The sequence below is a fragment of the Rhinatrema bivittatum genome, chromosome 6 (genome assembly GCF_901001135.1).
Source record: "Rhinatrema bivittatum chromosome 6, aRhiBiv1.1, whole genome shotgun sequence".
Lineage (NCBI taxonomy): Eukaryota > Metazoa > Chordata > Amphibia > Gymnophiona > Rhinatrematidae > Rhinatrema > Rhinatrema bivittatum.
This window is the reverse complement of record NC_042620.1, coordinates 332,633,459-332,648,319: the sequence shown is the minus strand read 5'-3', so window position 1 is coordinate 332,648,319 and position 14,861 is coordinate 332,633,459. Positions and strand designations below refer to the sequence as shown.

The 14,861-nt window shown below is 49.1% G+C and overlaps 1 protein-coding gene across 5 annotated transcripts in view; it reads right to left on the bottom strand.

Moving 5' to 3' along the window:
* PCNT (pericentrin) overlaps positions 1-14,861 on the bottom strand; it is a 167,440-nt gene that overhangs the window by 67,401 nt on the left and 85,178 nt on the right. For 4 of the 5 annotated variants that reach the window (XM_029607715.1, XM_029607714.1, XM_029607711.1 and 1 more), the window contains exons 10-11: positions 9,506-10,117; positions 8,357-8,607 (exon numbers count right to left, since the gene is read on the bottom strand). In XM_029607715.1, the coding sequence (XP_029463575.1) occupies positions 8,357-8,607; positions 9,506-10,117 (863 nt within the window). The remainder of the gene's footprint in view (positions 1-8,356; positions 8,608-9,505; positions 10,118-14,861) is intronic. The other variant, XM_029607713.1, reaches the window with a different exon arrangement.

The window sequence follows — 14,861 nt, the reverse complement described above, 5'->3', positions numbered from 1 at the left end:
GATGGAGACAGACTAAAACTTGTGGGCGGAGCATATATGCCCCTGTGCCAGTCACAGCCCCTCAGTCATACGTAATGTCAAAGTAGAAAAGCCATAAGGCAACCATAGCTAACCATACAAAACTTGCTATTTAAACGGAAAAAAATTCCAACACCCCTACAGGAACCAGACTCTCCAACCGGGAGAACGAATAAACAAGGGGTCAGCGCACTGAAAACAATAATGAGCGGACTCTCCGTTACTATAGCGCAGCACTGCGGGCGGGATCCTGGACTGATCCTTGGTACTACAGGAACGAAAATTATCAGGTAAGAAACTAATTTTCCTTTCCCTGTACGTACCAGGATCAGTCCAGGACACCTGGGATGTACCAGAGCCAACTTACCGAGGGTGGGAAGCAGAGAGTCCCGCTCGGAGTACCCTCTCTCCAAAACCCCCAGCTTCAGTAGCTTGAACATCCAACCGGTAATGTTTAATGAAGGTATGCAACGACTTCCAGGTAGCCGCCCTGCAAATCTCTTGAGGCGACACCTGAGAAGATTCCGCCCAAGACGCAGCGTGAGACCGCGTCGAATGAGCCCGAAGACCCACCGGCAGCGATTTTCCGCGCAGAATGTACGCGGAACCAATGGCTTCCTTGAGCCAACGGGAAATGGTTGTGCGGGACGCCGCAGAACCTTTCTTTGGGCCCGAAGTCAACACAAACAGATGATCCGTCACCCGAAACGGGTTGGTAATCTCAAGATAGCGAAGAAGGGACCTCCGCACATCTAGCTTTCTCAAGTCTCTCGTTTTCGGGTCCGAAGACTCCCCAACCGTGAAAGCTGGGAGTTCAATCGATTGATTCAAATGGAAAGCCGACACGACCTTAGGAAGAAAGGAAGGAACCGTCCGCAAGGAAACCCCGGAATCAGAGATGCGCAAGAAGGGCTCCCTACAGGACAATGCCTGTAATTCCGAAACACGACGGGCCGACGCAATCGCCACCAGGAATGCAGTTTTCAACGTGAGATCCTTGAGCGTAGAACGTTTCAAGGGCTCAAACGGCGCGGAACATAAAGCAGAGAGCACCCAGTTGAGGTTCCAAGACGGGCAAGGGAGGCGCAAAGGAGGACGGAGGTGTTTAGCCCCCCGAAGAAAACGGGAGATATCCGGATGAAGAGCCAGAGAGACTCCCCGGACCTTACCTCGCAAACACCCAAGCGCCGCCACTTGCACCCGAAGGGAATTGCACGCTAAGCCTTTGGCGAGCCCCGCCTGGAGAAACGCCAAAATATCGGAAATAGAAGCGGAAGTGGGATCCAGACCCCGCTCCACGCACCATTCCTCAAAGACGACCCAGACCCGAACATAAGCTAGGGATGTAGACTGCTTTCTGGATCTCAGCAACGTAGCAACGACCGCATCCGAGTAGCCTTTTCTTTTCAACAGATATCTCTCAAAAGCCATGCCGCGAGACAGAAGTGATCCGCATCCTCCAAACAGACGGGGCCCTGCCGAAGAAGCCCCGCGAACCCCTGGAGTCGAAGGGGTGCAGCCACCGACAACTGGACTAAGTCCGCAAACCAGGGACGGCGCGGCCACTCCGGCGCCACCATGATCACGTTGGACGGGTGCAATTCTATGCGTCGCAGAATCTTGCCGATCATGGGCCACGGTGGGAACACATACAGAAGCACTCCCACCGGCCAGGGAAGCACCAACGCATCGACTCCCTCTGCGCCCCTTTCGCGACGTCGACTGTAAAATCTCGGAGCCTTTGCGTTGTGCCACGTGGCCATCAGATCCATGTGGGGCGTTCCCCAAGTCTTGCAGATGAAGAGAAACGCCTCGTCCGCCAGCTCCCACTCTCCGGGATCCAGGCGGTGACGGCTGAGAAAATCCGCCTGTACGTTGTCGACTCCTGCGATGTGGGACGCAGCGAGATGGCTGAGATGCCGCTCTGCCCAGAGCATCAAGAGCCGCGCCTCCTCCGCCACTAGAGGACTTCTTGTCCCGCCCTGGCGATTGATGTAAGCCACAGTGGTAGCGTTGTCCGACAATACCCGGACCGCCCGTCCGCGAACTAGGGGTAGAAAGGCATGCAGCGCCAGAAGGACCGCTCTGGTCTCCAGCCGGTTGATGGACCATCGGGTCTGCGACTCTGACCACAGACCCTGAACCGACTTCCCTTGGCACACTGCCCCCCAGCCGGAAAGACTGGCATCCGTGGTCACCACCGTCCAGTCGGGCACCATAAGGGACACGCCACAGGAGAGATGTGTGGAATCCAGCCACCAGCTCAGGCTGGATCGCGCCTTCCCCTCGAGAGGTAGAGGTAGATAGAACTCCTCTGAAACCGGTTTCCAGCGGGAAAGCAATGAGGACTGCAGCGGCCGTAGATGAGCGAACGCCCAAGGGACTAACGCCAGTGTGGATGCCATAGATCCCAGAACCGTCAGGTAATCGCAGACTCGTGGCCGGTGTAGCGACAGAAGACGTAGTACCTGAGACTGCAGTTTGCATATTCGTTCCTGAGAGAGAATCACCTTGCCTCGTTTCGTGTCGAAAAGGGCTCCAAGATACTCCAAGGACTGAGAAGGTTCGAGATGACTCTTGTTGTAGTTGACCACCCAGCCCAGGGACTGCAAGAGCTGTAACACCCTGGCCACCGCCTGCCGACACAGACTCTGAGACTTTGCCCGGATCAGCCAATCGTCGAGGTAAGGGTGAACCAGCAGGCCTTCCCGCCGCAACTGCGCCGCTACGACCACCATCACTTTCGTGAATGTCCGAGGTGCTGTCGCCAGGCCGAACGGGAGCGCCCGGAACTGGAAGTGCCTGCCCAGAATGCAAAACCGCAGGAACCGCTGATACGCTGGATGGATGCCCACATGAAGGTATGCCTCTGTGAGATCTAGGGACGCCAGGAATTCGCCGGGGCGCACTGACGCGATCACGGAACGAATGGTTTCCATCTTGAAATGAGGAACCCGAAGGCATCTGTTGACTCCCTTCAGATCCAGAATGGGGCGGAAAGAGCCGTCTTTCTTGGGGACTATGAAGTAAATGGAGTAACGGCCCTTGTCGTACTGATCGGCCGGAACCGGAGAGATGGCTCCCAAGCTTTCTAGTCTTTGGATGGTGTCCAGAACCGCCGCCTTCTTCTTGGAATCCTTGCAGGGTGAGACCAGAAATTTGTCCGCTGGGATGCGAGCAAAATCTAACTCGTAGCCGTGTCTTATCACGTCGAGGACCCACTGATCCGACGTCACGCTGGCCCATTCCTCTAGGAAGAAGGAGAGACGCGCCCCCACGTTTGGAACAACGTGTCGAGGACGCGAGGAGGGATGGGCCGGCTGAACTTCATTATGAAGGCTTGGACCCCGCACCAGACGGAGCCCCTCCTTGCCGGCCAAAACGTTTGCCCCGAAAGGACTGCTGCCACTGAGCATTCCGCGAGGAGGACGGTCTATACGCGGGTCCAGAGGATCTTTGCGGTCTGGACTTCCTGGGCCCCCGGAACCGGGCTCTTCCTGAGAAGGAAGATCGCGGCCGGGCCCTATCCTCCGGGAGCTTAAACGCTCGATTCTCACCCAGGGAAACCATCAAATCGTCTAACTCCTTGCCGAATAGCAATTTCCCCTTAAATGGCAATGCCCCGAGGTGAGCCTTGGAAGAGCCATCCGCTGCCCAGTTGCGCAGCCAAAGAAGACGCCGCGCCGACACCGCTGCCACCATGGAGCGAGCTGAGGTGCGCAAAAGATCATGGAGAGCATCAGCCCCATAGGCAATGGCCGCCTCCAACCTGTCTGCTTGAGAAGCCTCCCCTGCAGAGAGATCCGCATTCGCCTGAAGGACTTGAGCCCAGCGCAGACTAGCCCGCATAGCAAAATTCGTGCAAATGGCAGCCCGCACTCCTAGGGCAGAAACCTCGAAAATCTTTTTGAGTTGAACCTCCAACTTCCGGTCTTGAATATCCCGGAGGGCTGTAGCTCCCGTGACCGGGATGGTAGATCTCTTCGTGACAGCGGACACCGCCGAATCCACCTTTGGAAGCCGGAGGAGCTCCAGCGCGTCCTCCGGCAAAGGGTAAAGCTTGTCCATGGCTTTGCTGACCTTCAGACCCAACTCCGGAGTATCCCATTCCTTGAAGAGGATATCCGTGGCCGAAAAATGAAAAGGAAAAGCGACCGCCGGCCCTGTGAGCCCGAGCAGAACGGGATCCATATTTGCCTCCTGGCGGACCACCACCGGAGGGGCTTCAATCCCCAGCTCCTGGAGAATGGCCGGGATAAGCGGCGACAGTTCCTCCCTACGGAACAAACGCACCACCTTGGGGTCATCCCCGTCGACGGCCTGTGCTCCTTTCCCTGTACTGGGCTGCGCGGAGCCATCTGACGCTGCCGTCCCGGCCCCCGGCAGGGGCTCCTCAGAGGCCTCTGTGTCCGCCCCGGCGGATTCTTCGGACTCCGAGTCCTGCGGCATCCCTCGCGGAAGCCGCTTGCTCCGGTCCGCGCCCTGAGCGACCTTCGCCGCCCTCTTGGCCGGCTTCTTCTTCGGCGGGGACCGGTGGACCCGCGCGCGCGAGGCTTCCCCCCTGCTGCGCTTGCTTCGCCTATATCGGAGCACCTTGCGCAGCAAAAGCGCCAAATCCTCTGAGAACTCGCCTGAATCCGAGGAATCGTTTTCCGAAGTCCCCCGGGACCGGGGCCCCTCCGAGGGGTCCTCCCCCGCTGCACCCCGCTGCGGGGATAGCTCAGGGGGCAAGACCGAGGCCCCCACCGTCTCGCGCGAGACTACCCGGCCGGTGGACAAGATGGCCACCACTCCCGCGGAGATCGGGAAAGGATCAGAAGGCCTGTCAGGGACTCCCCCCACCTGCGAAGGCGATCGTGCCACCCGGGAACGGGTCCCCCGAGGTGCCCCCGATGATCCCTCGTCTCCCGGGACGCAGGCCGAGCAAAGGCCGTCCCGGGAGAGACGCGCGCGCGCCGAGCCGCAGGCCCTGCACTGCGAGCCGCGCGGCATAGCAAAAACCGCGGGAAGGAAAAGAAAGCGCCGAAAAACAATGAGGGACGCTGAAAAAAATTAAAAAATCACCGCGGCAGAAAACGGCGACCTCCCCCCTGCCGACGACGCCCCCCCCCCTCGAGCGGAACGGAGCGCAACGCCAGGAAACGGAGAGCCGACAGAAAATAAAAATAAAACACTTTTTTTTTTTTTTTTTTAACAGAAAAAAACGCTGTCCCTGGTACTGAAGAGCCCTATGTCCTGCAGGGGTGAGTGAACCGGGCTCCCCGGTGTCACCCCTGACGCTGCTACTAGACCAGCCGGGTCCTCGACCCTAGCAGCGGCCTCAACCTGGGGAGGGTAGTCCCCTCAGGACCTCTCAACTCCCCAGGGAGGCAGGGCAACCGGGACTAAAACTAACCAAATTAAACAAAACCCCAATTTGCAGAAAAAACCCCCAAATAGGCTAATAGAAAATAAAAACCAAAAGCGAACCTGACAACAAAACCAGAATCAGGCCCGACAGGGCTGTGACCAGACCTGCACCACCTACTGGAGACAGAGTAAGACTGAGGGGCTGTGACTGGCACAGGGGCATATATGCTCCGCCCACAAGTTTTAGTCTGTCTCCATCTACTGGTGCGGAGTCACAACCCAGGTGTCCTGGACTGATCCTGGTACGTACAGGGAATTCATTTAGTCTTTCTGCAATGGCCTTATCTTCCCTAAGAGCCCCTTTAACCCCTCCGTCATCTAACGGTCCAACTGACTCCCTCACAGGTTTCTTGCTTCGGATTTATTTTTAAAAGTTTTTATTATGAGTTTTTGCCTCTACGGAAAAAATCAGAAACTAAAACAAGTAACGTTTCAGTATTATATCTGACTCTAAAACCACATTGGTTAGAATTCAGAACCGCATTTTGATCCAAAAATGAAACTAATTGCTGATGTACTGAATGTTCAATAATCTTTGCAAAGGATGGAAAATTAGATATTAGCCTGTAACTGGCAAATTGGCCCACAGGGAGAGACTTGTTTGAGCACTGGTCTAATCTTGCTTGCCTTTTTCAGAGTCGGGAAACACACCCATCTCCAAGAACTGCTTTACTATAATATGAAAAATCAGGCAAAACATGTCTTTAGAGCAATATAACACATACATTGTGCATGGATCCAATGCACAAAAAGATTTTTTCAAAACAGACATAGAAGTCTCTATTTCTGTTAATGGCACGTAATCAAAAGCAACCCATTGAATTTTTTTCTCTTTTACCCATCAATTAACATCACTACTAGTAGTACCACTAGCAATATCAGTTAAAAGACGATCTGTCTTAAATCAAGCTCCCTATGTTCTCGCCCCAGAGGGGCAGAGAATGGGTATGGGAGCGCCTGCCTTTTTAAGGGTGAACTCCACTACCACCAAATATTGGGGGAGATGCCACCTCTCAAATCCCATGATCTGCTATACGAAATAGGTGGCATCCACTTTCCTATTGTGAGATATGGAGATTGGGTACCTCCACAACCGAAGGAGAAGATCCTTAAAGATGGTGTGGATGGGAACCGCCACAATTTCCTTAGGATCGTCAAACTGGAGCACTTCCAGCATCTTATGTTGCGCATCCTCTTCCATAAGTAGTTGGAAGGGAATAGCCTCGGCCATGGCGAACCCCACAAAGGAAAGATCCTCTGGGGGAGACTGACGCCTTTCCTCTGGCAGGGAAGGTTTGGAAAGGGGGTTGTCCAAGTATTTGGAAGAAGACTCTGAGGAATTGTCCCCCCATGGGTCATAAGGAATTTCTTCCTCACTAATGCCACTGCAATGTGGGTGAGGCATGTGGGGGATTCCAGCCCTGGGCTCTAACGGCTTCTAAGGCATTGAGGGCACCACGGAAATCGACGGTTCCCCATGGCATCGGGGGGACCGAGGGTCGCAAGAGGCCGGAGGGCCTAGGTAAAGCCTTGGGGAACTGAGGCCTCAGGAATGCGGCACCGGCCGCATCTTCCTCCTCCTCAGATCCAATGATAGAGATTGATCTCAAGGGGAGGCATCGGTGGCCACTTGGGAACTGAAGGTCTCTCGAGCACTGGTCACGTCGATAGGGTGCCTAACAGGACGTCCAAACGCTCAAGCAGAGGTGCAGGAATAGATGGCGGAGGCTCCGGCACAGGCACGGAGACTGGTTGGCATAGGTGGCTCGACTCTTCGTAGAGCTCTGAGCACCGCAGTCTGCACCCTGTGGTCCAACTCCTCCTGAAAGTCTGGTGAGGTGAGGATTAAAGGAGGGAGTCAAGGCATCACTGCTCTTCCTCAGTTCTCGGGGGAGGCATGGTAACCGGCACATATCTGTGGGGAATGCCTGGGACTCCCAGGTATGTCGGAGCATGGGGTCTCCAAGGCATGGGGTTGCTTCGGTGGTGGTATGGCAGCCGCCAGTACTGTACCAGAACTGGAGCCATGCGCCAATGGCGACCGGTGGCATTGCTTGCGGGATCTCCCATGGTACTCGGCCCGGTCTTTCCAAGGCACTGAGGAACCCAGTGTCTTGAAACCGGTGAGATCAAAGATGACCAGTTACCGTTCCCATGATCCTTCGAAGACGCAGTAGGAGGAGTAGCGAGAGGGAGCATATCAAGAGGCTCCCCTCGACCCCCTAGTGTCGATGACTCCAACGCGGGTGTGGATGGAGCAGGCTTCTTGGAACCGAAACGTTTCTCCATCTTGTCGAGGTGCGCACGATGGCCTTTGGGGGTCATCTGGTTACACAGCAGACAACCTTGGACCTCGTGCGAAGCCTCCAGGCAGAGGATACAAACCTCATGCAGATCTGTGATGGACATAGTCCACGGGCATTGGGGGCACCGAGAAAGCCGGACAACGTCATGAAAAAATACCCGACATGAGGTCAATGACCAGAGGCCACTGGGTAGCGGGATGCCGGGAATCAATCGCAGAGAAGCCTGGAAAAGTTTTTTAACCTACAACGCTGAGAAGATACCGACCGAAAAGGGGGACCTGACAATGGAACGGGAAAAAAATTTGCTTTTTAAGCACAAAAAAGGCAAAAAGGAAACAGATCTCTACAAACCACGAGGCAACTGCACCGTGGAAAAAGAGAGACTGAAGGGGGACCTCACATGGATGCGTGGATAGTGGTACGCTGGGCATGCTAGGTGTTCAAGTCAAAGATTCTAGAAACTTTGACAAATGTTTTCCGTGCCGGGCTCCATCTGATAATGTCACCCACATGTGAGGACTACCATCCTGCTTGTCCTAGGAGAATAAAATTTAGCATAGGTCCTGATGGTTTCTCAGCAACCCATGAAAGCAAGACAATCCCACAGTTGTGCAGCTCCTCACCTATCATCAACATTGTGCATAAACTTCTTCAGATGAATGGCAGTGAACAGCAGCTGCTTTTGGGCTTTCTCCAGCTTCTGCAGGTTTATGGTGCCTATGCTAGGGGAACACAGCTCATGGTCATTGGCATTACTCTTCATGGAACTATAGGCATCCTCTTGCTCCTGTTTGTGCTTTGCCAGTTCTATCAGTCTGCGCTGCAACTCCTTGATTTTCTGATGATCTTTCTGGTGCTGCAGTTCCAATTCCTGCTACAAGAGAAAGAAAAGAGCATCTGAGTAATTAATATATGGGACACTCCCAGCATGGAATGGCTGTGTATCAGCACTCTTGCAGAAGTTTTCTCTCAATAAACAGTGCTGCTATACAGAAGTTTCTGTCTACCTTTGGAGCAGGTGGATGGTGGTCAATCACAGACTGGCAAGATCTGAATTCTACAAACAATACATTCTCAGCTTAAATTATATTTCAACCAAAGCCATTAAATGAGTAACAAAGGCCCCTGAAGTCTTGATCCAAGAAAGGGAAAAAGTCTTGAAAAGACCGTCTCTGCTTGCAGCACATATACCTAACCTAGGCAGAGGAAGAAAGAATTTGCCATTAGTTGGCATAATCTGGGCCTTGCTGTGGCAAGACAAGAGTAGTAATGAGCCAGAGATCTACAGACAAGGACTAGAGCAGGGGGTCGGCAACTCCGGTTCTGGAGTGCCACAAACAGGTCAGGTTTTTAGGACATCCACAATGAACATGAAAGTGATATATTTCCATATATTGGAGACAGTGCGTGCAAATATAGCTCATGCATATTCATTGTAGATAACCTGACCTGTTTGTAGCACTCCAGGACCAGAGTTGCCGACCCCGGACTAGGGTCTCCATGAGTTGGAGAATGTAGAGAGCCAATGATTACATAATTCAAAATAACTAACAAAATGGTTTACAAGCCAGGGAAAGAGAATAGATCATTTATTATAACCACTGCAAATCTAAAGCATCAATATGTTTCTAAAGGGAATTTCAAAAACATGTTGAAAAGGAAACAGGTTATTTGATTACGTTTCCGAGCTCCAGAACATCGCGACCTAGATTATAGTAAAACATTTCTTGATTTCTGTTAAGGGAATGCATTACTAAGTATGATAATCTCACCAGCATCGCCTCGTCTCTCTCCCAATCCTTCCCCTGATCAGTCATCGTCTGCTGATCCTGTTTGCCTCTCTCTCGTTCCCTCATGAGCCGGGCTTCTTTCTCTCTCTGCAGACATTTCAGAGCAGACTGCAGCTTCTTGCTGAATTCTTTCTCCTTTTGAGTCTTATCGCAACTTATCTGGAGTTCAACTTCCGCCTGCCTTTTGACCAAAACAGCGTGCTGTTGGGTTTTCTCCATTTTGTCAGCTAGCTCTACAGTACGTTTCTTTTCCTCCTTCAGCTGAGCTTGAAGCTCTTGCACAAAGCTTTGCCCGGTCAGTGTTTCTTGTTTTTTATTGGAAGGCGGTCCTTGGTGCTTCTTGGCGAGTTGTTCCAGCACGGCCTGTTCGTAATTTACAGTAGCTGCCAGATCCTCACAACACTGTCTCTCCAAGGTGAGAATGTGCTGAAATTCTGACAGTTTGCTTTTTTCCTGGGAGAGTAGCGCCCCACAGCGTGAATATTCAATCTGCAGTTCTTTCCGTAGATTGCTGTTGGAAGCTTGCTCGTGTTCCAAAGCAATGGACAGCTGCTTATTCTGAATATTCTGTGCCTCAAGGGTTATTTTTAAGTCCTGTTCATGGAATACAGAAAGAAACATTTTCAGAGTTCATAGAGACATAGTAATGACAGCAGAAAAAGACCATCTGATCCATCCCGTCTGTCCAGCAAGCGTTTTATTGTAATAACTGGTGTTCCATCAGGTTACCCCCCAAGCCTTATTTAAGGCTTGGGGGGTAACCAGGCAACTGTCAAACTCATAACAAAATTACTGCTAGCAACATTTTTACAGGGTGCACAGCCGTTTTGCTAATATAGACAATGCTATTTGAACGTGCTTTGCTTTTGGACGTGGCTGTAGAAGCAGTCCTGTGCTTTTTCCCTAATGTGCGCATATCAGTACCCCCGGACCATAAAAGTCAGGGCCCAGCATTGGCTGTTGTCTAAATCCAATTCCCCTCCTCCCCTTCATGTCTTGTATATTCAGACTGAAGGCATGTATTTAATTCTCAAATTGATCCTTACAAGCAGCTTATTACCCACAACCCAAGAATTCACAATTAAAACATTGGCCAGAAGTAAATGGTTACCATCAGCTGCTTCATCTGGTTAGACCTCATTTGGAAAACTGTGTGCAATTTTGGAGATCACACCTTCAAAGGATATAAACCAGATGGACTCAGTCCAGAGGGTGGCTACTAAAATGGTCTGTGATCTTCACTGTAAAGCATATGGGATAGACGTAAAGGCAGGCACACTTCTAGAGGAAAGTTGGGATGTGGAGATATGATAGAGACATTTAAATATCTCCAAGGTATCAATGCACAGGAGGTGGGCCTCTCTCAACAGAAAGTAGCTCTGGAATGAGTGGTCATGGGATGAGGTGAAAGCTGGTAGACTCAGGAGTAACCTAAGAAAAGATTTCTTCACAGTAAGAGTGGTGGATGCATGGGACAGCCTCCCAGTAGAGGTGGTGGATTCAGTGAAAGTATCTGAAATCAAAAAAAGCACAAGACATGCACAGGGGGATTTCTGAAGGAGTGGTAGGGAGTATAGAACTGAGCAGTTGGAATAGATAGACTGTATGTCTCTGCGCCATCCTGTTTTTATAAAGAATGTGTCCCCTACACAAAGGGCAGATTCCAGACTGGATCGGAGTCACAAGGCAAGCCAATGTGAGGCATTTATGCAGAAGATTTTCTACTTATTCAGCAGCACTGAAGACTATATACATCTCCTCAGTCTGGGCTGCTCTAGGTCTTCCTGAATCACCTCCCTGAAAAGTGAAGCATTCCCTGTGGAACTCTCTCCAGGAACAAATTCGCTTAACCGCTAATACTAAAGAATTTAAGAAAGCTCGGAAAACCTATCTTCATACCATTGCCTATAATATTCAATAACTATTACCACATACTCGCTGCAGAAATTGTTTTAATAACGTTTTTACTGTAAATGTGATTTATTTTATGATAGCTTACTTTGTCTTTTAACTGTGAATGTCTTACTGTAAACCACTTAGATGGGCAGATTCCAGTCCTATTTGCGGTATATAAAAAACTTTTAAATAAATAAATGATTATGCCCTGCAAGGGGTGTTCCTTTTGGTGGCACCGTTCCTTCTCTAAACCTCTTAACTGCACAATCTGCTGACCTGAGACTCAAACACTGGTCCCCCTCTGCAACAGAGCTATGACATGCACAGATTTAATATCCGGGGGACACTTTCTTATTGAAGGAGAATACGAAGGTAGCTGCAGAGGAGGACAGAGTTTGCCCACTCTAGGGCCCTCCTGCAATACAAACACACAATGCAAGAAGATACTGAGGGAATTAAATATTTATTTATGGAATATCTTTCCTCTAAACAGGATCCTGCTGCAGGGTGCCATTTTTACACATCAGAAACAGAGTGCAACCGATGGCTGGTGGTATATTTCTGGAGGGTTAAGGAATGTTGTCTGCCACAATTTTACTGCATATACATCTGTTCTCCACCTCCACCAAAACTACATGGAGCAATTGGTTCAGGAACCGACGAGAGAGGGAGCAATTTTAGATCTAATTCTCAGTGGAGCACAGGACTTGGTGAGAGAGGTAACAGTGGTGGGGCCGCTTGGCAATAGTGATCATAATATGATCAAATTTGATTTAATGACTGGAAAAGGAACAGTGTGCAAATCCAAGGCTCTCGTGCTAAACTTTCAAAAGGGAAACTTTGATAAAATGAGAAAAATTGTTAGAAAAAAACTGAAAGGAGCAGCTACAAAAGTAAAAAATGTCCAAGAAGCGTGGTCATTGTTAAAAAATACCATTCTAGAAGCACAGTCCAGATGTATTCCACACATTAAGAAAGGTGGAAAGAAGGCAAAACAATTACCGGCATGGTTAAAAGGGGAGGTGAAAGATGCTATTTTAGCCAAAAGATCTTCATTCAAATATTGGAAGAAGGATCCATCAGAAGAAAATAGGATAAAGCATAAATATTGGCAAGTGAAATGTAAGACATTGATAAGACAGGCTAAGAGAGAATTTGAAAAGAAGTTGGCTGTAGAGGCAAAAACTCACAGTAAAAACTTTAAAAAATATATCCGAAGCAGAAAGCCTGTGAGGGAGTCAGTTGGACCGTTAGATGATCGAGGGGTTAAAGAGGCACTTAGAGAAGATAAGGCCATCGCAGAAATATTAAATGATTTCTTTGCTTCGGTGTTTACTGAAGAGGATGTTGGGGAGGTACCCGTAATGGAGAAGGTTTTCATGGGTAATGATTCAGATGGACTGAATCAAATCACGGTGAACCTAGAAGATGTGGTAGGCCTGATTGACAAACTGAAGAGTAGTAAATCACCCAGACCGGATGGTATACACCCCAGAGTTCTGAAGGAACTAAAAAATGAAATTTCAGACCTATTAGTAAAAATTTGTAACTTATCATTAAAATCATCCATTGTACCTGAAGACCGGAGGATAGCAAATGTAACCCCAATATTTAAAAAGGGCTCCAGGGGTGATCCAGGAAACTACAGACCGGTTATCCTGACTTCAGTGCCAGGAAAAATAGTGGAAAGTGTTCTAAACATCAAAATCACAGAACATATAGAAAGACATGGTTTAATGGAACAAACTCAGCATGGCTTTACCCAGGGCAAGTCTTGCCTCACAAATCTGCTTCACTTTTTTGAAGGAGTTAATAAACATGTGGATAAAGGTGAACCGGTAGATATAGTATACTTGGATTTTCAGAAGGCATTTGACAAAGTTCCTCATGAGAGGCTTCTAGGAAAAGTAGAAAGTCATGGGATAGGTGGCGATGTCCTTTCGTGGATTGCAAACTGGCTAAAAGACAGGAAACAGAGAGTACGATTAAATGGACAATTTTCTCAGTGGAAGGGCGTGGACAGTGGAGTGCCTCAGGGATCTGTATTGGGACCCTTACTTTTCAATATATTTATAAATGATCTGGAAAGAAATACAACGAGTGAGATAATCAAATTTGCAGATGACACAAAATTGTTCAGAGTAGTTAAATCACAAGTGGATTGTGATAAATTGCAGGAAGACCTTGTGAGACTGGAAAATTGGGCATCCAAATGGCAGATGAAATTTAATGTGGATAAGTGCAAGGTGATGTATATAGGGAAAAATAACCCATGCTATAATTACACAATGTTGGGTTCCATATTAGGTGCTACAACCCAAGAAAGAGATCTAGGTGTCATAGTGGATAATACATTGACATCATCGGTTCAGTGTGCTGCGGCAGTCAAAAAAGCAAACAGAATGTTGGGAATTATTAGAAAGGGAATGGTGAATAAAACGGAAAATGTCATAAGAACATAAGAGCATAAGAAATTGCCATGCTGGGACAGACCAAGGGTCCATCAAGCCCAGCATCCTGTTTCCAACAGAGGCCAAAAACCAGGCCACAAGAACCTGGCAATTACCCAAACACTAAGAAGAACCCATGCTACTGATGCAATTAATAGCAGTGGCTATTCCCTAAGTATAATTGATTAATAGCCATTAATGGACTTCTCCTCCAAACCTTTTTTGAACCCAGCTACACTAATTGCACTGACCACATCCTCTGGCAACAAATTCCAGAGTTTAATTGTGCGTTGAATGAAAAAGAATTTTCTCCGATTAGTCTTAAATTTGTTACTTGCTAACTTCATGGAATGCCCCCTAGTCCTTCTATTATTCGAAAGTGTAAATAACCGAGTCACATCTACTCGTTCAAGACCTCTCATGATCTTAAAGACCTCTAACATATCCCCCCTCAGCCGTCTCTTCTCCTAGCTGAACAGCCCTAACCTCTTCAGCCTTTCCTCATAGGGGAGCTGTTCCATCCTCTTTATCATTTTGGTTGCCCTTCGCTGTACCTTCTCCATCGCAACTATATCTTTTTTAGATGCGGCGACCAGAATTGTACACAGTATTCAAGGTGCGGTCTCACCATGGAGCGATACAGAGGCATTATGACATTTTCCGTTCTATTAACCATTCCCTTCCTAATAATTCCTAACATTCTATTTGCTTTTTTGACTGCTGCAGCACACTGAGCCGACGATTTTAAAGTATTATCCACTATGATGCCTAGATCTTTTTCCTGGGTGGTAGCTCCTAACATGGAACCTAACATCGTGTAACTACAGCAAGGGTTATTTTTCCCTATGTGCATCACCTTGCACTTGTCCACATTAAATTTCATCTGCCATTTGGATGCCCAATCTTCCAGTCTTGCAAGGTCCTCCTGTAATGTATCACAGTCTGCCTGTGATTTAACTACTCTGAATAATTTTGTATCATCTGCAAATTTG